The 24,049-nt window shown below is 36.8% G+C and overlaps 2 protein-coding genes across 2 annotated transcripts in view; one reads left to right on the top strand and one right to left on the bottom strand.

Moving 5' to 3' along the window:
- Positions 1 to 5,327, bottom strand: part of aspm (assembly factor for spindle microtubules) — a 33,532-nt gene extending 28,205 nt beyond the window's left edge. Inside the window, exons 1-4 of the mRNA XM_051693671.1 lie at positions 4,977 to 5,327; positions 4,469 to 4,612; positions 659 to 2,135; positions 475 to 531 (exon numbers count right to left, since the gene is read on the bottom strand). Coding sequence (XP_051549631.1) covers positions 475 to 531; positions 659 to 2,135; positions 4,469 to 4,612; positions 4,977 to 5,267 — 1,969 coding nt within the window. The 5' untranslated portion in view covers positions 5,268 to 5,327. The remainder of the gene's footprint in view (positions 1 to 474; positions 532 to 658; positions 2,136 to 4,468; positions 4,613 to 4,976) is intronic.
- A 3,314-nt stretch (positions 5,328 to 8,641) lies between these two features.
- The window catches only part of crb1 (crumbs cell polarity complex component 1), a 41,063-nt gene continuing 25,655 nt past the window's right edge, over positions 8,642 to 24,049 (top strand). The window contains exons 1-7 of the mRNA XM_051694275.1: positions 8,642 to 8,782; positions 15,543 to 16,139; positions 18,110 to 18,305; positions 18,802 to 18,941; positions 19,067 to 19,249; positions 21,240 to 22,169; positions 23,099 to 23,652. Coding sequence (XP_051550235.1) covers positions 8,704 to 8,782; positions 15,543 to 16,139; positions 18,110 to 18,305; positions 18,802 to 18,941; positions 19,067 to 19,249; positions 21,240 to 22,169; positions 23,099 to 23,652 — 2,679 coding nt within the window. The 5' untranslated portion in view covers positions 8,642 to 8,703. The remainder of the gene's footprint in view (positions 8,783 to 15,542; positions 16,140 to 18,109; positions 18,306 to 18,801; positions 18,942 to 19,066; positions 19,250 to 21,239; positions 22,170 to 23,098; positions 23,653 to 24,049) is intronic.

The raw sequence follows: 24,049 nt of genomic DNA, 5'->3' as shown, positions 1-24,049 counted from the left end.
CTGTGGCTTAAAGCTGAAGTATGTAATTTCTGCGACACTAGCGCCCCTGAAAAGAATTGCAAAACTAAACAATGTTTTCAAAACCGCTTTCTGAATAAGTCCCTGGTCTGCTGTAGTTCAAACAGTCAGATAGTCCCACTCCCAACTCACGCCATTGGTTGATTAACATTGTTGGGGCTGGTTTAAGCGGGTTGTTCAAAACAAACACAGGAAATGTTATCCGGCACAGACACAGTGTTTAATGTTTTCAAGAAAATTTACATATGAATGGCTTCATTATAGTTGTCTCTGCATATTAAGCTGGGATATAAGAAAGTATTTTCACCCCAAAAAATTACACACTTTAGCTTTAAGTGTCCAAAAGTTTCCAAATACTTCTTAACGCCACTGTTCTCCTTAGACATGTCATTTAAAATTTTGTTTAAAGAGATACTATTCTGAATTGTAAGATGTAAGAATGCAATGTTTTCTTACCATTTTGAATTGTTTTTGGACAGGATTTCTTAAGTGGAGGTTTTGAACTCGGTGGAGCTTGAAGATAAAAATAAGGGATAGTATATAAACTTTATTTTCTGTAGAGGTCATTCTCAACATAGAAAACATCCAAGGACATATTTGATGCACTTTGTGAAATGCACAACAAGTATAATGTACTTACCTATAGGTTTTCGATGCTGCTGTCCAGATGTAGCCCTTGAAGTTGACGTTTTCTCTCGGCTCGACTTCTTGGACTCTGTTGCATGTGCCAGAACGCGGCACTTCTTCGCTTGGAGGTTTGATGCGTTTTCGGAGTGATCTCTCAAAAATTCTTCACTTTTTCTTTTTTTATTTGCCGCTAATGTCTTGCAATGCACAGGAAATTGGTCCAGACAAAGACCTGATGGCACCTTGTCAGAGGCTTTATCAGTTGCCAACTCCAGACTGGTTTTTTGAGTTTGACTAAAGGAGGGCAGAACTTCAGGCTGAGAACGTATGGGCGAAATTAATGACAAAAGGTGTTCAGAAGGTGGGGATAAATATGAGGTTGGTTTCTCTGTTGTAACCTGCATTAAAGTTACAGGAGTTTTAGATTCAAGGGCCACATCTGCACTCGAATCAGAGCCAATGATGGGTAGAGAGGAGTTGCTCTCCTGAGAGCTTGTATTGGATTCTGCATTACTAGGTTCTGAGAGCTCCAAGGTCTTCTCTAGAAGTCTGCGTCTGGAGGTCTTCTTACGCAAGGCTGGAATCTCAGAGGCTTCTGCTTTGCTTTTGGTCACTGTGGTAGAATTAATTGGAACCTTCTTGTGCTTCAAATCTTCAAGATCAAGGGCATCATCCACTTTTTTCGACTTAGTCACTGTAGAGGTGCTTATAGGTAATGACTTGAGCGGAAACCGGTCATGATTTGATTCTATTCCTAAGGCTTTGTTGGGTTTAACACAGTACGTCAACCTTGGGTGAGGAGCTTCAACTGGTGGGGAAATGTCCACAGTTGCTCTAAATGATGTTTCAGGAACAGATTCTGGATCCAGCTTTTCGGATTCAAGAGAATCGGAAAAGTCAAAGCTTGAGCATGCATTTGGAGGGCTCATTGCATGCGCAAGATCTGATCCTATAATATGGAGAGCATTTTTAACAGACAGAGATGGTTTCTCTGGTTCCTGTTGTTCAGCCTGTGAAAATTTTCCAATCACAGGTAGTGGACTCTGAAAATGCAATGGTAATGAATTTCTAAACCTCTCTGGAGTGCTAGTAGGAGAAAGTGTTATATTCAAAACCCTTGTGATCACTTTGCACTCTGGCAGCACATCCTTTTTATCAGGTGTATCAAGCAATCTGTCCACTGGTACTAAAACAACAACTGGAGAGTTACTTTGTAAATGCAGATAATCAAAAGCCTCTGTTACAAATGCGGGTTTTGAAATCGGTGGAGTGGACAATGGCGTGGTTGCAATGACAATACCTCCGCCATTGGCAGACCTTTCCTGGTTTAATGGCGACAACGGGTTTGATGTTCTATCCTTGCTGTATTGCGACTGGCGAGACACGTGAAATGTCTTGTTTGTTGCCTTTATTGACATCGAAGCCAAGTTTTTTTCTTTTGAGGGTGCCGGGACCACCCTCTTGGATTTAACTGAATCCCATAGGGTTTTCTGAAAGACAGACAGATTTGTTAGCAAGGGAGAGCAGGGATGATTACAATGCTAAATAGATGTTTTATTAGTAATAATTTAATGCACAATACAATCACTTTGACTGTGTCAGGCCTGTGCATGCACAAGTCTCCACTGCCTCTTTAAGGAATAGTTCACCCAAAAAAGTTTATATAGAGAAAAAATGTTATTCTCTTATTATTCACTATCCCTGATGTGTATGAATGTCTGTCTTTAGCAGAATACAAATTAAGATTTTTAGAAGAAGATAGATCTCTGTCAGGTCCTTATAATGGATGTACATGGGTGCCAGCATTTTGATGGTCCAAAAGTCACATTTAGGCAAAAAATTTTTTTTAAAGTAATCCATGCAACTCCAGTCGATCAATGAATCTCATCTGAAACAAATCGATACGTTTGTGTAAAAATAAATCTATAATTAAATTGTTATTAACTTTTAGAAGTGCTTCCTGCCAGCAGCTGAGGTGAATCATGACGTAAGCGCGTCGGCAAGTTGATGCGAGAATTTGGAAGTGGCGCTTATTTACAACAGAAGAACAAATGTCCTGCGAGAGTTTGGCCATTTCAACTAGCATCAGAGACCTGGATGGAAACACTGATTTTAAAGTTAAAAACATTTTAATTATCGACTTGTTTCTTACATAAACCTATTGATTCCCTTCAGAAGACATTCATTGATCGACTGGAGTCGCATGGATTACTTTTATGCTGCCTAAATTGCTGGCACCAGTGTACTTCCATTATAAGGACCTGACAGAGCTCTATCTTCTTCTAAAAATCTTAATTTGTGTTCTGCTGAAGACAGTCATACACATCTGGGATGGCATCAGTGTAAGTGAATAATGTGAGTTTTCATTTTTGGGTGAACTACTCCTTTAAAGTAATGTACTGTTTCAGTGACAATCGACACATAAAAGAAAAAGCGTTTTAAACTAGTTAAAATGTTTGGGTTTAGGGTTGTAATTTTATTCACAAAAGATCAATTCATGCATTTTGAATAGTTATAGCTTTTCCAAAAGGTGTGTAGTGTAGTGTTTTTTGGCCTAAATTCGTAGCAGTTATTACAAAAATATCTGTGATGTTCATGTCTGTATTAATGTGAGAGCAGCAGAAATGATGGTCCAGCACATGAAAAATATACACAAGGCATCAGTATCAAAAAGTAACTTTTACATTAAGGGGCAGGCTACAATTGCCCCCTGGATTAAATTTTCTGAGGAATTTTTTTTTGTGTGTGTTAATGAGAGAATTTTTTTCTAGATGTATGAAAATACTTAGTCATCCTTTCATTCAAATACTTTTAGTTCTCGTTTTAAATAATTAGACTGCGAATATATTACCTCCTACCCATAAAATTAGGCCTAAATCAATACTGAATCCTAATGTATGTGATAATGTGTATAACTAGGCAAATAAAATATTAATAACTATATCAGGTGCTACAGTGCAAATAAAAACAGTGGAACTCATTGTGGGGGCATTTTTTCAATTTTAAAAGCATCCAAAGTAGGGATGCACCGATATGATTTTAACCCATTAAAAAAAAAAAAAAAGTTTGACTTTGGAATTATGCTTTTAAAAAAGTACAAATAAGAGTACAAAAGCTTTTTCACTGTTCTAACAATAAATAATTTCCATTGAACATGGATTGGATCTGTTATACACATGGCAGGCCAAACTGTCATGAAGTCAAACTCTGCCGGTATCAAAGCATTTTGGATAGCTTCCCTCATCATGTAGCCTATAGGTAAATTACGTGTTCACAACTGTCATGTCCACTTATGGTTTTTCGGCAAGTGTGTTACTAATTAATGATAAATCAGCTATCGGTTTTGCATATCGGTGTTTTCAGGCTTATAACCAATGGTTTAATTTGGTCAATAACTGTCCAACAAATATCAACAGCTGACACATCGGTGCATCCCTAATCCAAAAAGACTTTGCTAAACTGTTAATGTTTAAGTGTGAATGAAGGATAAAATTAACTACTGTTGTATTTCACTTGTTTTTATCCATGTTAAAAGTATCTATAGGGATTAAATGTGTATTTTCTTTGCAAAATTCGAATATGTATTTTAAATATGCAAGTTCTATTTCAAACTTTCGTTGCATCTAATGTCACAAAGGCTTTTCTTCAAAATTAACTAATATTTTCATTTTAACGTATTCACATAATACCCAGAGCTTTCTCATTTACTGGTACATTGATCACATACCTACATTACAATTACTCCACAAAATGTTAGGCTAAATGTTTTTGTAATAAATGAGCAAAAGCCAAAAGGTGTTCCATTATTCTCGCTCTACCTTACCTTTTTCTTTTTTGTCGCCTCTGCTTTTCCAAGCAGTATTGCTTGATGTTTGACAATGCCATTTGCAACAAATGTGAGGAGTTCTCGAACCCCACCTTCTTCAGCTGGTGTCCAAGTGACAGTTAAAATAATACTGTCCTCAGGCTGAAAAACAAAGAATGCATTTTAAATAACCTTGACACAAAATAGCTCAGCAGTATTGCACTTGTATGAGGCATTCAATGATTATAGACAACTTGGAATATAAATATAAAGTGACAAGCATTTTAAAATGTACAATACATTGTGCATGTGTACATACAGCATAAATAAACGTTACCCACTGTATGTTTCAATAAACACTCATTCCCACAGTCAAATACTGTTATTTTACTTAACTAAATCTAACATGAATGTGTTAAAACTGTAAAGGCTCCCAATGCATTTCTTCACCCAGTTGTTGTCTTTCATGCCCCAAAATGCGGTCTACATAGGCTAGGCTGAGACACAGCGGTATACTCGCGCTTACCTGTATTGTAAAAGAAGTCTGATCAATTGAAAAGCCTTTGGATGCTGAGATTTTATCCACTCTGACTGCCGTTGTTGCATCCTCGGTGGGATTATCAATTCGTAAAGGCAGTGATTTTGATGATCCTAACTTGACCCTCCCAAATGGCACGAAAGGAGCTCTTGAAAACTGAACTAAACTCAGTACGGGTATTGAAGTATTGTTTTCTTGGTTTGTTTTACCGCGACCACAACGAGAATCAAATGTTGGACTGAAATCCAAACATTCCGCTTTCGCGATTTTAAACGACATGTTTATAACTCATACAAATGAACGGCGATTTTTTTTTTTTATCCATGTGTCAACGCTGTCGAGTTGCTGTACTGAAATGCCGTTTAAAAGCAGAGTGTGCAGTCAAACATTTTGAATTTGAGTGTGGAGCAGTCAGCCAATCAGCGCGTCGCAACTAATTCCGTTGTCCAATAGTTGAAAATCGGAGCAAACTCGGACCAATCAAAGTTCTGGAGTTTCTTTAGAAACCTGGAGACACGCCCACAATGCAGAAAGCTGCTACACTTTCGTAAATATCGTGGTAACTGGCCATGCGTTGCATGTTTTTATTGAGTAAAAGTGAACTGACATTAGCTTGCTTAACATACATGTTTAGTGTCACCTCTCTCTCTCTCTCTCTCTCTCTCTCTCTCTCTATCTCTATATACACTACCTGTAAAAAGTTTTGAAACACTTGACTGAAATGTTTCTCATGATCTTAAAAATCTTTTGATCTGAAGGCGTATGCTTAAATGTTTGAAATATGTTTTGTAGACAAAAATATAATTGTGCCACCATATAAATTTAAATCATTATTAAACTAAAATTTAATAAAACAAAAGTTTTTGAAATTGATGACTTGGACCAAATAATAAAGAAAAGCAGCCAATAAGTGCCCAACATAGATGGGAACTCCTTCAATACTGTTTAAAAAGCATCCCAGGGTGATACCTCAAGAAGTTGGTTGAGAAAATGTCAAGAGTACATGTCTGCAAATTCTGGGCAAAGGGAGACTACTTTGCAGATGCTAAAATATAACACAGTTTTGATTTATTTTGGATTTTGTTTAGTCACAACATAATTCCCATAGTTCCATTTATGTTATTCCATAGTTTTGATGACTTTACTATTATTCTAAAATGTGAAAAAAAAAAAAAAAAAAAAAAAAAAAAAATATATATATATATATATATATATATATATATATATATATATATATATATATATAATAAAGAATAAGTGTTTAAAAACTTTTGACCGGTAGTGTATATTCGTATTTATTTCGTTTGGACGTCTTCACGTCTTTATTTTTTCATGCGAAATATGAAATAAAAAGATGCAGAAAATAATAATCTGGAGAATGTTATGCCCGTGTTTTCTGTTTATCAGAAGAAAAAAATAATAATAATAACAAAGGAAATAGACTCATGAATATGGTCCCTTGATCCCGCCTCGTAATAACAAAATAAAAAAGGTAATTCTGACTTTATATCTCACAGTTTCGACTATAATATACGCAATTGCATGTTTATATGAAGTAGCAATTTTGAGATATAAAGTCGTAATTATGACTTTATTGCTCGTAATTACGAGATATGAACTTGCATCTCGCAGTTGCAACTATATATCTCGTAATTACAAGTTTATATAAAGTTGCAACTGTGAGAAATAAGGTCGTAACTGCGACTTTATATTTTGCACTTGTGACTTTAATACTCAATTGATAGTTGCAACTGTGCGATATAAAGTCGTAATTACCACTTTATTGCTTGTAATTATGAGATACAAACTCTCAATTGTGACTATCATAATTACGAGATAAATTCTTGCATATGCAACTTAATTTCTAATAATTACAAGATATACTGTAAACTCGCAATTGCAACTTCTCCTAATTATGAGATATAAACTTCCAGTTGTGACTTTCGTGTAATTACATGATATCAACTTGCAATTGTGAGTTTATATCGTGCAGTTGAGACTTTATATCACACAGTTCTGACATTATATCTCGTAATAACATGTTTATATAAAGTTGCAATTGTGAGATATAAATTAGTAATTGTGACTTTATATCTCGCAATTGCACGTTTGATACTCATAATTGCATGTTTATAAAGATGCAGTTGTGCTATATAAAGTAGTAATGACCACTGTATTGCTTGTAATTACGAGATACAAATTTGCAATTGTGACTAACATAATTACGAGATATAAGCTTGCATATGCAACTTCATTTCTAATAATTATGAGATATACTCTAAACTTGCAATTGCAACTTCTCGTAATTATGAGATATAAAACTTCCAATTGCGACTTCACAAAATTACATGATATCAACTTGCAATTCTGAGTTTATATCACGAAATTGTGACTGAATATCACACAGTTTCAGCTTATTTCTCGCAGGTGCGACTTTAATACTCGTAATAACATGTTTTTATAAATTTGCAATTGTGAGATATAAAGTCGTAATTGTGACTTTATATCTCGTAGTTGCAAGTTTGATACTCATAATTGCATGTTTATATAAAGCTGCAATTGTGTGATATAAAGTCGTAATTACCACTGTATTGCTTGTAATTACAAGATACAAACTTGCAATTGTGACAATCATAATTACGAGATATAAACTTGCATATGCAACTTAATTTCTAATAATTACTAGATATACTCAGTTGCAACTTCTCGTAATATAAACTTCCAATTTTTACGTAATTTTATGATATGAACTTGCAACTGTGTTTCTATCATGCAATTGTGACTTAATATCACACAGTTCCGACTTTATATCTCGCAGTTGCGACTTTAATACTCGTAATTACATTTTTATATAAAGTTACAATTGTGAGATATAAAGTCGTAATTGCGACTTTATTGCACGTAATTATGAGATATTAACTTGCAGTTGCGACTTTCGCATAATTACATGATATATGAACTTGCAATTGTTAGTTTATATCTCGTAATTGCATGTTTATATAAAGTCATAATTGCCACTTTATTGCTCGTAATTGCAAGATAGAAACTCGCAATTGCAACTTTATCATAATTACGAGATATACACGTTATAAACGCAAGTTATAAACTCTGACTCTATAGGCCTATCTCGCAGTTGCAAGTTTATGACTTTCATTGGCAAGTTATAAACTCCGACTTTATACTTTATATCTCGCAATTGCGAAAAAGAAATTCACAGCTGTGAGATAAAAGGTCTGAATCACTTCAGAAGGCAATAATAGGAAGGCAGTCCAGATGCTTAGCCATAAAATTCAGGCAGATGGCTTGGTCTGTTTTGCATGAAATTAACCTTAAGAGGTTATTGAGAGAAGTCATTACAGTGGAGTGGATGTAAGGCCATGATTACAAGAGGGAGAAAGGACCTCACAGCAGCATTTTGCTTGCCATTCCCTATTTAATATCCAATGCAATCATCACCTGCTAATTAGAATTCAGACAGCATGCCTGATCGCTCATCTCTCTCTCTCTCTCTCTCTCTCTCTCTCTTCAAGTCTTCACCAATCCCAAGGGGCCGCTTTGTATTGAGGATGCAGGTTTGCGCCTCATTGGTGCGTGTGTAAATGAGAGCGTGCTAAGACTCAGAGAGGAAAACACACAGACAGACAGTCATAGAAGGATGCTTGAGTAACACACTGTGATCATGTCCGCTAACCCACTATCACAATGACATTTAAATATGGATCTTTTACTTTTGGAATCAGTGAGGCTCAAATTAGTTGCCTGTGTCTTGTTCCTTCTTCTGCAGTGGACAGAAAGTAAGTAGTACAGCCTGTTGCTTCAGTGCAGTCATGACGTAATGGTTAGTCCACTTGTTGAATATTCTTGTGTGCCAATGTCAAACTGCAAATATTTACTAGACAATGCACACGTAACCTTCAAATACTGATCTTTTTAGGATTATACTGCTGTTTGGTTATTTGTTTGTCATTTTATCTCATCTTTTATGGTTGAAGTATAATATACGTAGATTCATTATAACATGGAACAATTGTTTTTAACTATATGACAAAAAATTCTTGCATTTTGTCTATATGATTTTTAAGTTTATATTGATTTCTTAACTCTTAAATAATTTGTTAAGGTTTATTCTTTGTATTTTTGTGTACATACAGTATTTACTATATGCTAAAATATACAATTAAAGATGTACATTAAAAAGTTTATTATTATATTAGATATATTTTATATATATTTATTATATTATAAAAATATGTTAAAAAATATAAATGTTTTTTTTTCTTCTTCTTCTTTTTTTTTTTCCTGAGATGAAAAAAAGGCATATCAGTCTACCCAGATAGCTTCATATTATTCCTTTTTATTTCAATATGGCTTCGCATGAGTGTGGTCAGGGATATTTTAACCTTGGACGCATCAGCCGCATCCGCACTTAAGAACATAAAAGGCTTTGCATCAAAGACACTCAGAAAGAAAACTGAGCTTTTCATTTTCTACACTCTGGCACATTTAAAAGGCTTGCTTTCATCAAAACCAAATAAGGCCTGTGCATTTAAATGTGTGCACTTCACCTTTTTGGCATAGCAGATTGAATATGATAGTTTGTCTTGCATTGTAAGATCTTTAGAGGATTTCAAAAACCTGTTTCTATGAACCCCCCAAATAATATGCATGGGGTCATGCTGAGCATTGGTCTAGACTTGTTATAAGCTGATCTTGCCGAAATCCACCTAAAACTAAAAAAAAAAAAAATAATAAAAATTGGGTCCTGTCCTGTTACCAAATGGTTTACAAGAGGCAATTGTTTGATTTAAAGTTGGAAGTAAAAGGCAGTATCGTGTTTAGCTCTCAAATAAGTTATGGATTATGTATCTTCTTCTTTAAGACTTTTTGGGTTGCCTTTCCTAGGCAAATATCCTCATCTAGAATGATTTCACTTAATGTACCCAGAAAGTAAATGAGGGGCAATACAGATCTCCATTGCAAAATTACACTGAAACAAATCCGTCTTGATTGCTTGCACTATTAAACTTTGTCTCACTGCACAGTCTGTTATAAAAAGACATTGCACACTGCAGGGTCTGAATAGGGGTTCTAGACACCCCCTAAATGACTGACTTATGTCTATTGCTGATCACCATGGCAACCCTCACAAAAGGAAAGCTGAAAGCATGGAATTGGTTGCCATGGGGACATAATTTGATGCTTTGTTGAGACTCCAAAGTTTGCAAACGTCATTGGGTTGTAAGCAGGAAGTGAATAGGGCTGTCACAAGGTTTAAGCCATTTCTTGGATAGATAACAGAGCATTATTGCCACTGGTATTTTCTGACTGAATGCAGGTTGGTGGCTTTTATATATGTCCTTTATCTAAAGCAGTGCAGGCCCTGGGTGTGTAGATGTGACTAGTCAGGTGTATAAACTGACCCTTATTACATGGCTCTCTGGAATTCTTGATTCTGACTGGTCAAACACAGTATTAGCTGTGTCCCAAATGATGCACTATACACTATGTATTTACAATATATACTATGCACTCAACCATGAAGTGCAGTATCGTCCCAAATAAAACACTAACGTTTTTTTTTACTACACAGAAGCATTAGCTGTTTTTCAGCTGATAGAAGTAACCTTTCAAACATGCATGATGTGTTGCCGCTAGCTTTAGCATGTTAGCCAAACTCAGTTCAACACTTATATCTCAAATAATGTACATATTCAGGGTTGGGAGGTTTACTTTTGAAATGTTTTCCACTACAGATTACAGAGTACATGCTGTAAAATATCATTTGTAATGTATTCTGTTAGATTACTTAAGGTCAGTAATGTATTCTAAATACTTTGGATTACTTCTTCAGCACTGGTAGATTTTTTCCAATTGTTTTGACTATAAAAACTCTGCCAGTACAGTAAGACAAAATACACATGTTAAAAATGCATTCTCTGAAAAACCTAAATATCTTATGCAGTGTTGTTTCTAAAACAAGATTAATGAAACTGATCTTGTTTTAAGGATTTTTAGATATTTTTACAGGAAAACAGTACAAAAATTATTATCAAGAATACGATTTTTGCCCTAATATTAAAGGTCTTACTAGAAAAAAAGAAATTATGATCTAACATGAATTTTCTTGATAAAAAAATATGATCGTGTCTGGTAACGTGCATTATATTTTGTATTTTAAATACGTATTCCCATTACATGTATTTTGTTACTCCCCAACCCTGTATATATTCACATGTAGGATGATTAATGGTAAAGCATTCAACTCATATTTGCAAGGTGTTGTCTTCACAGAAGTTTCACTAGTTGCTACATTCACCATTAATTACAGTTGTTTTGTCAGGCCAGCAACGCAGCCAGGAAACTCCTACGTAGGGCAAGCCGCAAGCGCTGAGTGCATTAATTGTCCAACATTCCATACTCTGTTTTTCAGCTGAAGAAATACATCATCTGGGTAGTTGCATTTTCAGTTACACTTCATTGCAGAAGTGTACGATTTGGAACACACCTGTTCTGCGGTCAAATATTTGGTGTAATGTCTGCTAAACTGAATAATTGACCATTGTCCCAGGCAATCGATTTCTTACATAGCTGTGTACACTTTCATGTCTTTCATGTGACTATGTGGCCTGTTTTTTCAACTATTTAAAGGAATGCTCCTCATTCATTACAAGTTAAGTTCAATCGACAACATTTGTGGCATAATGTTGATTACCGCAAAAATTATTTAGTCCCGTGTTAATTTAAAAAACAACAAAAATGGCAGTCACATTAAGGAACTAACAATGAAGTGATTAAAGCCATTCTAAAAAATTTACAAATACATGCTGTATAGTCACAAGACCATAACATTATATGTGTTAACATTAAATTAGGGATAATGTACAGTTAGCCAGTTGTTATCGGAAATTAAACCCGACAGGGTGATCAGGACCAGGATATGAAGCGCTACTAACCAAATATATAAATAAAAGGAAATGAAATATTGATTTATGTTGAAATTATGTTATTATGTGAGAAGAAAGAAATCGCTGAACAGCTGATTTGCACCTCCAGTTTGCATTAGAGCTCTGTTGTTGTTTATTTAACAAAACTGACTGCCTGACTGCTCATTATCCAGCTTATTACAAGACTACTTGACAAATAAATAAGTAAATGGACATGAAATATTGATTTGCGTTGAAATTATGTTATTATGTGAGAAGAAAGAAATCGATGAACAGCTGATTTGAACCTCTGGTTTGCGTCGGAGATCTGTTGTTGTTTATTTTGCAAAAATGACTGCCTGACTGCTCATTATCCAGCTTATTACAAGACTACTTGACAAATAAATAAGTAAATGGACATGAAATATTGATTTGCGTTGAAATTATGTTATTATGTGAGAAGAAAGAAATCGATGAACAGCTGATTTGAACCTTTGGTTTGCGTCGGAGGTCTGTTGTTGTTTATTTTGCAAAAATGACTGCCTGACTGCTCATTATCCAGCTTATTACAAGACTACTTGCCAAATAAATAAGTAAATGGACATGAAATATAGATTTGCATTGAAATTATGTTATTATGTGAGAAGAAAGAAATAGCTGAACAGCTGATTTGAACCTCTGGTTTGCGTCGGAGGTCTGTTGTTAATTTTGCGAAAATGACTGTCAGACTGCTCATTATTCAGCTTATTACAAGACAACTTGCCAAATAAATTAGTAAATGGACATTAAATATTGATTTGTGTTGAAATTATGTTATTATGTGAGATAAAAGAGATCACTGAAATATAAGGCAGCTAGATGGCGCCGTTGACCAATCTGAATCATGTATATCAGAGACCCGTGCAATAAAATCACTTAACTTATCTGTGTAAATTTATATCCAATACTACAACTTTGTTATAATGACAGCATAAAGTCAGTAAATGCTGTAATCTCACCATTAAATCCCTGATTTTATCACCCTAAAATCATGTTAACACGCATATTGTTTACGTCTTGTGACTTTTGTGTGTATTTGAACATTTATGGACTGGCCCCATTCACTTCCTTTGTAAATGCTTTATTGTAACTGTGATTTTTGCTTCTTTTTTTTATAAGTGAGAGGCAAGTCTAAATAATTTTTTGTGGTAATCAACAATTTGCCACAACTGCTGTCAATTGAGCTTAACTTGTATTGACTCCTTTAATGAACAGTTTAACTCTTATTTTCTCATATATGCATTGGTTGAATTTGTTTCCAGCAGATATTCAGTTTATTATTATTCCTTTCCAATAAAAAAATTAAAAGAAGAATATTTAGCATCGCATGTAATTCTAAGACAGATGCATTGCATGCATCACCCTTGTTACTGATTGTGGAAAACAGATCTAATCAAGGTTAAAGAGCTTTGTGAGCCTTTGGCTTTTGTTCCCATGCATCTTTGGACAGTTTGATGGCTTCAAGTAATGTCTGAGAACGATTCCACCCGCTTTCATTAAAAGGGTCTGGCAAGCACAGCTATCCTTAGTAGGTAAGACTTACAGGTTAATCCAGTGCAGTCAAATAAACCCTATGATCTGATTAGTGGTACTCAAAGCTGACATGCACAACCACAGATGTATACATCACAGCACAGATCAATATGAACTTCAATATGATCCTAACACACTATAACTGCATTTTGTTTAAAATAGACATAGTATGAACATTTTAAAGTGGAAGAATTCAGTTTCAGGGGTGCATCAGCTGTGGCCGGTGGCGGATACTCTGTGCAGTTTAAATTGGGTAGTGCCGTTTCGTCACACTTTGAGAACTTTGAGTGGCCCACTACTCGACAGACCGGCCCATCGGGACTTTTCCATCCAGTCCATCCCTAGTTTCATGAAATGTCTTCCACCAATGAAACATGCTACTGTTTGCTAGTTTTAGTAGTGCAGTAAGCTTTTTTGTTTATTTTTTAAATACGACAGATAAAATATCCCTACTGCCTTACAGTTTCTGGGGAGGGCCTCGAGGCAAGTCTGGGGTCTAGCAAGGCTAGAGTGTTAGAGTGTTTGCTTGTCTGCAACATGTCTCTAAGACTTTTTCTCTTGAATGTCCAAAAGACCTCTTAAAGATGTTTATGATGAAACACTTTTAAAGGGATAGTTCACCTAAAAATAAATTCTCTCATCATTTACTCTCATGCCATCCCAGATGTGTCTTCTGCTGAACACGAACTAAGATTTTTAGAAGAATATCTCAGCTCTGTAGGTCCATACAATGCAAGTCAACAGGGTCCAAAACTTTGAAGCTAAAACATTTTTTAAAGGCAGCATAAAAACAATTTATACAACTGTAGTGGTTAAATCCATATCTTCAGAAGCGATATGATAGGTTGGGTAAGAAACAGATCAAAATCAAAATCAAGTCCTTTTTTACAAAATGTTAGAGATGTCAGAAATAACGGGTTATCTCATGCAATTAATTTAAAAAGTTGAATATGCTAATTTTTCTTAATTGCGATTAACGCATGTACCATTAATACAGCATACAGTAAACCAGCATAAACACTTGTTGGATGGGCAGAACCTTTGTGATGTGTTGATGTGTCTGCCCGAAGTCATTAAACTGATGCACACTTCACAGACAATAGTGCTTCCCTGTCAGTGATCAAATGATGGAGAAAGGAGCTCTTAACGCTATTTGATGTACAAAACAAGCTCAGGAGGTAAGTTGCATTTTAATTACCACACAAGCACATCAAGTAAGCGCTTTTCATGTGGAGTTCAAAGCAGCGCTGACAACCCTGACACGAATCATGAACGCGGCTTCATTACTGCTGTAACAAAGCGGATAGCCACAGTCTACCAGCAGATTAATATTGTGGAGGATGAGAGTTTAAGGGATTTAATGTCCATTACTATGAAAATGCAGCCCATGTGGGGACTAATTCTTTCAATTAGTCAAACTCCCAGGAAGACTTTTGGAAACGTTAAATTTACTTGAATTGGTGCTATTTTAGTGCATTTCTATCTTTATACTGTGGAAGGCTTTGTTTGGAAAATGTTAATAAAGCATTATATTGTTACATATTGTTTTTTTTTTTTTGTTGTTGTTTTTTTTTACTAAGATGGAAATAAATGCATTTTGACAGGAAAAGAAGTATATATGGTGACAAATTTCCAGATTTAAAAAATCTGTGATTAATTGCATTTTACTACAAAACAATTATGTGCTTAATCACAGATTTTGAAAGTGCTGAAATTTGTCACCATATATACTACTTTTCCTGTCAAAATGCATTTATTTCCATCTTAGTTAAGAAAAAAATACATATATATTACAATTTTTTTTCGAGTGACACCACTACTAAAAATATTTTCCTCCTTAAACAGCTTCAATGTAGTTAGCCACTTCTTGTAAAAAAGTAGCTTGACTGTAGTTTAACTACTTTAGTTAACTTGTTTAATTTTTTATGAGTAGCTTGAAGCTACAGCTAATTCAATGACCCCTCTAGCTGCTATAAATGTTATTTGGTATTTGGTTTCACATCCATCATAGAACTAGAAAACTTTCAACTGATGTGTAAGTTTTTGTAAATCCTTGTAGGTTTAACCACTTTCAAGACCTCAGCCCTCTGCCTGGACAATCCTTGCCAAAACAGGGCAGAGTGCAGGGAAGGCCCATCTGACTTCCTGTGCCAGTGTCAGTCTTCCCTGCCAGCCCTGCCCAGCACACAATGCCATTCTTCTAGTGTGCTCTGCCAACCGCCCATCTGCCAGGGCAATGCGACATGTCAGTCCACCAGCGCCCACCCCAGGGAACTAGTGTGCCATTGTGAGCCAGGCTTGTTGGGGAAGGACTGCCACTCTAATGCCCAGCTCTGCGCTCAGGGGCTGTGTGGGGACAGTGCCCGCTGCCTGGCAGTGCAAGACAGGAGCCCAGGGTACGCTTGCATCTGTCAAGAAGGCTTCACTGGGACTTTCTGCGAGAAAAAGGTGGATTATTGCTCCCCCAACCCCTGCAGCAACCGAGCCATCTGTCGGAGCAGAGGGGGTGGCCCCACCTGCTTCTGTGTGCCGGGATTCCAGGGTGAGCGCTGCGAGATTGAGGTGAATGAATGCGTGTCGAAACCTTGCAGGAACGGAGCCACCTGTGTGGACAAGATCGGTCACTACATCTGCCTCTGCAGGCCTGGATACACAGGTGAGTGGAAGGAAGGGTTTGATGCACTCCTGAAATGTGGGACTCACCTGTTAAACTGACATGTGAGATGTCTCAACTTGTGCCAAAGGTAACCAGTACCATCTTGTGGATGAATGGTGCGATTGCAGCTTGAAATGTTCACAATAAGGTGGTCCAATAGTTATTATTGTTCAATTAACATAGATACTTTTACAGTATTTATTAATCTTGGTTAATGATAATTGGAGTATAGAGTAGCCTACCATAATATTTTAAGTAGTTAATACATCGTGATTTTTAGGTGAAATAAATATGAACAATAATATATTTATAGATCAACTTTAACCTGAATTAATTATTATTATTTTACTTCTTATTTATATTAATCATTTTTTGGTTTGCTTTTATTATTTCATTTGATACACAGGAATAAACGGCATGATGAATGGGGTGATTAGGGCTAGTTGTCAAACTTTCCCTTTCCCTTTTTTATTTATTTATTTCTTTTTTTTTTTGTGTCAATTTTGGTGCAGGTACATACCTTAAATTTTCACTACGAAAAAGCTATCTAATATTCCACCTCTATTGATCAGGATAAAAATATATAGTTAATTCAACACATGATCTGACCCTATAGTGGGGCACATTGTCACAGTATATGGGGCAAGTTGTCAAAAGGGGAACCTGCTGTTTATTAGCACTGATTTGAGGGGAATATACTTTTCTCTTAAATATACAGTACTTTGCAAACTTAAAAAGTCATCTTATGTTATTTTAACATATGTGTGATTAAAAGTTATTATTGTGTATTTAATCACTTTTCAGTAAAAATGAAAAAGGGCAACAATTATCCAACAAACTTATTTGATAGAATTACAACAAATAAAACACACCTGAAATAAAGTCATGACTTCACATTTATAAACAATACATGTTTAGTTTTAATGTCCACAGTTAAACCTTTTAAATCTAACCTTATTATATAGATGACACTGGCCTATAGAGATATAGACTTTGTGACAGCTAGCCTCGGTCTCCCCTACATTAAAGGAATAGTTCACCAAAAAAAATTATATTCTCTCATCGTTTACTCACCCTCATGCCATCACAGATGTGTATGACTTTCTTTCTTCTGCAGAACACAAAGAAAGATTTTTAGAAGAATATCTCAGCTCTGTAGGTCCATATAATGAAAGTGAATGGTGGCCAGAACTTTGAAGATCCAAAAAGCACATAAAGGCAGCATGAAAGTAATCCATACAACTCCAGTGGTTAAATCTATATCTTCAGATGTGATTTGTTAGGTGTGGGGAAGAAACAGATCAATATTTAAGTCCTTTTTTACTATTAATATTTACTTTTACTTCCACATTCTTCTTCTGTTTTTACCGATTCACATTCTTTGTGCATATTGCAACCTACTGGGCAGGGAGGAGAATTTATAGTAACAAAGGACTTAAATATTTCTGTATCTCACCCACACATATCATATCACTTCTGAATATATAGATTTAACCACTGGAGTCATATGGATTACTTTTATGCTGCTTTATATGCTTTTTGAAGCTTCAAAATTCTAGCCACCATTCACTTGCATTATATGGACCCACAGAGAAAAATCTTCTTCTAAAAATTTTCGTTTGTGTTCAGCAGAAGAAAGAAAGTTATACACATCTGGGATGGCATGAGGGTGAGTAAATGATGAGAGAATTTTTATTTTTGGGTGAACTATCTCTTTAAACACACATGATGTCAATAACAAATGCAAACTGTAGACAAATATTATCAAGAGAAGGAAAATCTGTGCACTGCATATCAATAACCCTAAAGACTGATGGAAGTGTTCACAGTTACACTCTGTTTAATCCACAATGTTTTTCACTCTCTGGCTGAGGCCCATCCAGATGGCATGTGTAATAAGCCATACAGACATCTCGACAAAGAGCGGATTGGCATCTTTGCACTCAACACCATTGTCTCTGATGTTCCAGGTAGCAGCTGTGAGGTTCAGATTGACGAGTGTCAATCACAGCCCTGTCTCCACAGCGGCAGTTGCTATGACCACATCAATGGCTTCTCGTGTTCCTGCCTGGTGGGCTTTCAGGGGGAGCGCTGTGAAACCAACATTGATGAATGCAGTGAGCAGCCGTGCCAAAATGGGGCGTTGTGTGTGGATGAAATAAATAGGTAAATATATTTTCATGGTGGTTGTTTATTTCTACAGGATATGATTTTTTTTTTGTTGTTGTTTGTTTTTTTTTTTGTTGTTGTTTTTTTGTTTTTTTTACATAAAATTATATTTCTTAGTATTGTTTTACTTTTTAAGTTATGTGCCTCCCACTTCTTAAATCTTTCATACATGCAATATCATTATATTTAATTATATTTTATTGTAATAATTTTTTTTTAAATACTCGAACTATTACTTGTTCATAGTTAATTTATAGGTTTCGGTTACAAATCTTTTTTTTTTATTTATTTTTTTTTTTTACTACAATTGTGTCTCATTCTACATACAGAATAAATATAAACCTCATTCACCATTAATAGAACAAAGTTTTAGATATTTTTTTTGAGAACATGGAGGACTAAAGTACTCAAAATGGGTTAATTAAATCATTAAGTAGTTACATAAATCAATAATTAAACCATATAATACCTTATTACCGCTTTATTTTGAAAGGTACCGCTGTGATTGCTCGCAAACTGGCTTTACTGGTGTTCACTGTGAAATCCCACTTCCGCCCTGCTGGTCTCAACCTTGCCTCAATGGCGCCCTCTGTGAGGATGAAAATGGGAACTACACTTGCAATTGCTGGCCTGGTGAGTTTCATGGAGCATATTTGTGTAAATAAGAATATAATGGTAAATTTTTAACTTAGATCAGCTTATCTGTCAATATATCCATCCATCTACCCACCTATCTATCTATATGTGCTTTGTTTCAGGGTTCAAGGGTCGTAACTGTGAGACAGACTTCAGTGAGTGTGAAAGCAGTCCCTGTGTAAATAAAGGCATTTGCGTTGAGCTCTCTTGGAAGACCCTTTATGGCACTGAATTCCTGCTGCCTACTCGATACGACCCCAGGTATGCTGCTGGCTTCATCTGCAAGTGTCCACCAGGATTCTCAGGTAACTGCAGAAACACAGGCCAATATATGGTTATTAAATGAACACGTTTACTTAATATGCAGAACAGGATCATGACTTGAAAAAGGTTTATCTTCAGAAGATAATTTTTTGGAAGGTGTTGCTGCTTTTAATTGTGTAGCTCAAGACATATCATTCATACATAAACCACTTTTTTTGCTTTTGTGAAAATACAATGGGGTCCAAAAGTCTCTCTCCCCTCTCTCTTCTGAAGCGATATGATAGATATGGATGAGAAACAGATCAATATTTAAGTCCTTTGTTACTATAAATTCTCCTCCCAGCCAAGTAGGTGGCGATATGCACAAATAATGCGAATCGCCAAAAAATTATATAATTAGAAATGATAAATTTTGTATTAAATTAGAAAAAGGCAAAATAAAAGCATTTTCACTAGTGGTCACAGACTTTTGGGTCCCAGTGTATGCTGATCTAGGGATTAGTGGATAAGGCAGTACATAACACAAATTCATTCTACAGGTTCATTGATAGGTCCCTTCAAAATTATTTTTACCTTTTAGATTATGGAAAGATGTCTCTCTAAAACTTATGTCAGGTCAGCCGGTCCTGGACAGGACAGAGGCGGATACTATAATTGGTCTTCGCCATTGTAAGATGCTCAGGTTGTATTAAGCTAATCCCTCGGGAGCTGGCTTTGATGGGGACCTAGCATTACAGTACACAGTTTTTCTAGAAGGAAAGGAATGTCCACTGAAAGCTATTTGTTAGGATGGCCTGTACTGCCTATTGACCCCTACAAAAGGCAATATGACTCAACAGATGTGTGGAAGTTAAGTTGAGTGGTAGACTTCTACTGCCATGGAAGTTGTGGTTTGGATTTGGAGTGTCCTGTTGCTCATTTCAGGTAATATTACACTGTTTTTGGTTGTTCTGTGTAATTTGGTTGCTCTTCAGTGGTGCTATCAGTTAGGCCTATTGAAAAGTATATCTTATGTTAACACAGTAATAAAACATGTGAACATTCAGGTCATCAGGTTGTGTTGTTACTTGAGTTTTGTTTATTGTTTTCATGGGTTGTGTTTTTCAAATCTTAAAGGGATAGGTCGACCAAAAATTAAAATTCTGTCATCATTAGTCATTCCAAACACATATGACTTTCTTTCATCCGTGACACATGTAAGGACATGTTAGGCCGAATGTTAAGGGACAGACAGCCTCAGATACCATTTACTTCCATTGTATGTAAAAAAAGATACAATGAAAGTGGATGATGACTGAGGTTGTCAGGCCCTAACATTAAAATCTTAGGGGCCATTCACCCTGAACACAATTTTCCATCCATCTGCACTGTTTTTCAATATTTTTTCTATGTAAACATGCGCTAGATGGATGCCATTGACTATTAGCTGGAATGCTGCATTTTTAGATGCCGTGTCAAGTTAAAAAGAACTGCATTCTGTTCCATTCACTGCGGTGGGTCTAGATTTTTTAGACACAAGGACGCAGTCTGTGTGAACAGCCCCTTACTGGTTTTGGAACAACATGGAGGGTGAGTAAATGATTTATAAAAGATTTTTGGAAGAACTACCCCTTTAATGTGTCCTCCAGACATTTTAAAATCATTCAGTAAAATGTCTCTTTTTTTGAGAATGACACTCAATTACAGGAACTTGTTATTTTCCAAAAGTAAAATTCAGTTGCCACTCAGGTTGAGGTAGCACTAATGAAGTGCATGAGTGTTATGCAACCAGCTTTGCATATTTGTTTTCCTGGGGGATTATTGACTAAAACTTGCCCACAATATCCCTGTATCAGCTGTAAATGTAGATACTGCCCAAATTCTTACTTGGCACAAATGCCAAGTTTTGTTGATAAAGTTTAATAATGGGAAAAACAATAAGAGCTTGTTATACAGTTGCAGTGAGAACAGTTCGTTCTTGCACAATAATCATTCTTAAAAGTTTATTTGTAAGAAACTTGACTTAACTTGGGCTCTCCCATTTCGATTCAGGTGCCTTGTGTGAACAGAACATTACCGCGTGTACCGCCAACCCGTGTCATAATGGAGCCACATGTGAGGACTTCCTGGGCAGCTACAAGTGCATCTGCCTGTCCGAGAGCCAAGACGGTGTCCTGTATGGGGGCCGCAACTGTAGTGAGCCCCTGGTGGGTTGTGGGGGCCATGAGTGCCAGAACAAGGCTGCCTGCGTGCCCTTCCTGAGCGAGGGTGTACACGGCTACAGTTGCACTTGCCAGGCAGGTTACACAGGCTCTTACTGCCAGACACCCACTGCATTCTCCTTCGATGCAACCAGAGGCTACTTGCACCTGCAGACACCGCTTCTAGGTGCAGAAGCATATTTTAATATCACGCTAGGCTTTCGAACAGTTCTGGAGAACACATTGCTGTTCCAGAGAGGTAGCGGAGGGGCCACTGTCAGCCTGGAGCTTCAAAGGGGCCGCCTGGTTCTCGAGTTTAAGAGTGACCCTCAGCCAGACACCACCAGCTGGACATTGACACTGCCTCAGGATGTATCTGATGGTGAGTGGCACACGGTAGAGTCCGTGCTTGGGGAAGGTTCCCTGCTGCTGCAACTTCTGGACCCCTGCCAGGAAGGAGATAACTGTGGTAGAGTTGCCAAAGTGGAGATAGGCCCCCTTGAGCTGGAGTCGGCTCTACAAAGCACCTTTGTTGGAGGATTGGATGAGGGAGGGGGATCTGGATCATTCATTGGCTGCATGAGGGACTTGTTGGTGGACTCACAGTTGATGGTGCCGGAGGACTGGTTGAGCAGCTCAACGGTAAATGTCATGCAAGGCTGCAACCATCACGATCGATGCCTCTCTGGACCTTGTGAGAACCATGGAGAGTGTGTTAACCTGTGGCAAGGATACCGGTGCAAGTGTCCACGACCGTATAAGGGGCACAACTGTGATGAGGGTAAGGGCACTATGAAATTATCTGCCATAAATTTAAGTTCTTAAGTTTCATATAAGGGTCCAAGTTACTATAGTCAATAACACTAGAAGAGCTCTAGAAACTCTTAGGGGTGAATTCACTTAACAGTTGCACCACTTTGCGCTAGGTATTTCAATGCAAAAATTGCATCTTATTCACTAACCACCCGCAAGCTTATTTAAGAAGGCGCAATCAGTGCTAAAATAGCGGTGCATTTTGAGTACTTAAATTAAGTCAGTGTCATTCCTTTCCGTGCAAACAAGCTTCCTTTCTATGTAAATTAGGCTCACTATAGATTGCGCTTCATTCACAAAACTCTGTGCTATTTGTCTGCTGCAATAAACATTGAGCTATTACCCCCGAGGAAAGCAGGCAGTATCAATAATGCTATTGATCATTATTAATTTGCATTTTTACCTGGCATATATCCAGACGTGCGGTGTAGTCAAGTGCACTTTCAGCATGATAAAGAGATGATTCAGATGTCTGGATCAGAGTAGTGGACTGATGCTGTACAGTCCTGGCAGAGTAAGCCAGATAACAGTGGTCTGCTGCATCCTCAGAAATATAGCGCTCAGAACCGACCTGCAAGATCAGAACTGTGCTGTGCAAATTGTGTTCAGCACAGATTTTTTCAGTGTGTTTGCACTGTCGCCTGATCTGCATAATTCCTTTTAGTGAATCAGTCGCTAAACCAGTGCAGATACACATGCACATGTATGGTGCTTTTAATGGCCGCAATTCATTCATAGCGAATTCCTCCAATAAAGTGTGAAAGAGATACTTCATGTAAGATTGAAAATTCTGTCATTATGTACCCATCCTCATGTATAACTTACTTTTTTGACAGAATTTTAGGTTTTGGTTCAACTTTCCCTTTAAATCTTGTTTGTTTTCTCTTTCGCTCACAGAGTATGTTACAGCCAGATTCGGGCAGGATGACTCCATAAGCTACGCTGTTTTCACCATCAACGACACATCAGAATCAGGCACACTCTCTCTGTCCATGTTCTTGCGCACACGGAAGGAGTCCGGTCTGTTAGTGCTGCTCGCCAACAGCACGTGTGAATTCCTGCGACTGTGGCTTGAAAAGGGAAAACTAAAAGTGCAAGTCAATGACTTGAAGATCATTACAGGTGAAAGTTTGGTTAACAATGGTGAGATCCATTTTGTCGGAATTACCATCATGGAAGGTCTAATGATTCTACAGGAGTCAGATCGGGAATTTAAATCAACGAATGTTCAACCTGTTTCCGTTCAGCTTGGGGCTAAGGTCTATGTTGGCGGGCTGGTTGATGGACGAGATACATCTTCCTATGGTGGTTATTTTAAAGGGTGCTTGCAGGATGTGCAGCTTAATGAAAGGAAGCTCCAGTTTTTCCCATTTGGCACCTCTGCAGTGTCATACAACCCAGACCGCATGGTTGATGTTACCGCAGGATGCACCACTGATGACTACTGCTCTGTAAGTTACAATGTTACATGAATAGTTCACCCAAAAATGAAAATTCTGTCATGATTTACATGTTGTTCGAAACGTGTATGGCTTCCTGTCTTCCCAGAATTGCAGAATGTTTATTTGGGGGGGTGAACCATACCTTTAAATGCCATGAGCTCTCAGCTTCAACAGGTCAATGATTAGGTTAAACTAGACCTGGCAGCTAGGTGGAAAAAAGCAGTTTATCTTATTTGGCTTTGTTATGATCCCCGTCCTTGGGTGAATTTGGGTTTTATCCATCAAGAAACTAATCCAAAACACTAGGCAGATTCAAAAGATTTTTTTGATCTTACTGTTACTAAAGCCTTTCTTACCTTTAATAAATGTTTTAAATACAATTTTACATTCATCGGATCATTTTAAC

The sequence above is a fragment of the Myxocyprinus asiaticus genome, chromosome 49 (genome assembly GCF_019703515.2).
Source record: "Myxocyprinus asiaticus isolate MX2 ecotype Aquarium Trade chromosome 49, UBuf_Myxa_2, whole genome shotgun sequence".
Classification (NCBI taxonomy): domain Eukaryota; kingdom Metazoa; phylum Chordata; class Actinopteri; order Cypriniformes; family Catostomidae; genus Myxocyprinus; species Myxocyprinus asiaticus.
The sequence above is the reverse complement of the archived record's forward strand: the minus strand, read 5'-3'. Positions and strand labels throughout refer to the sequence as shown.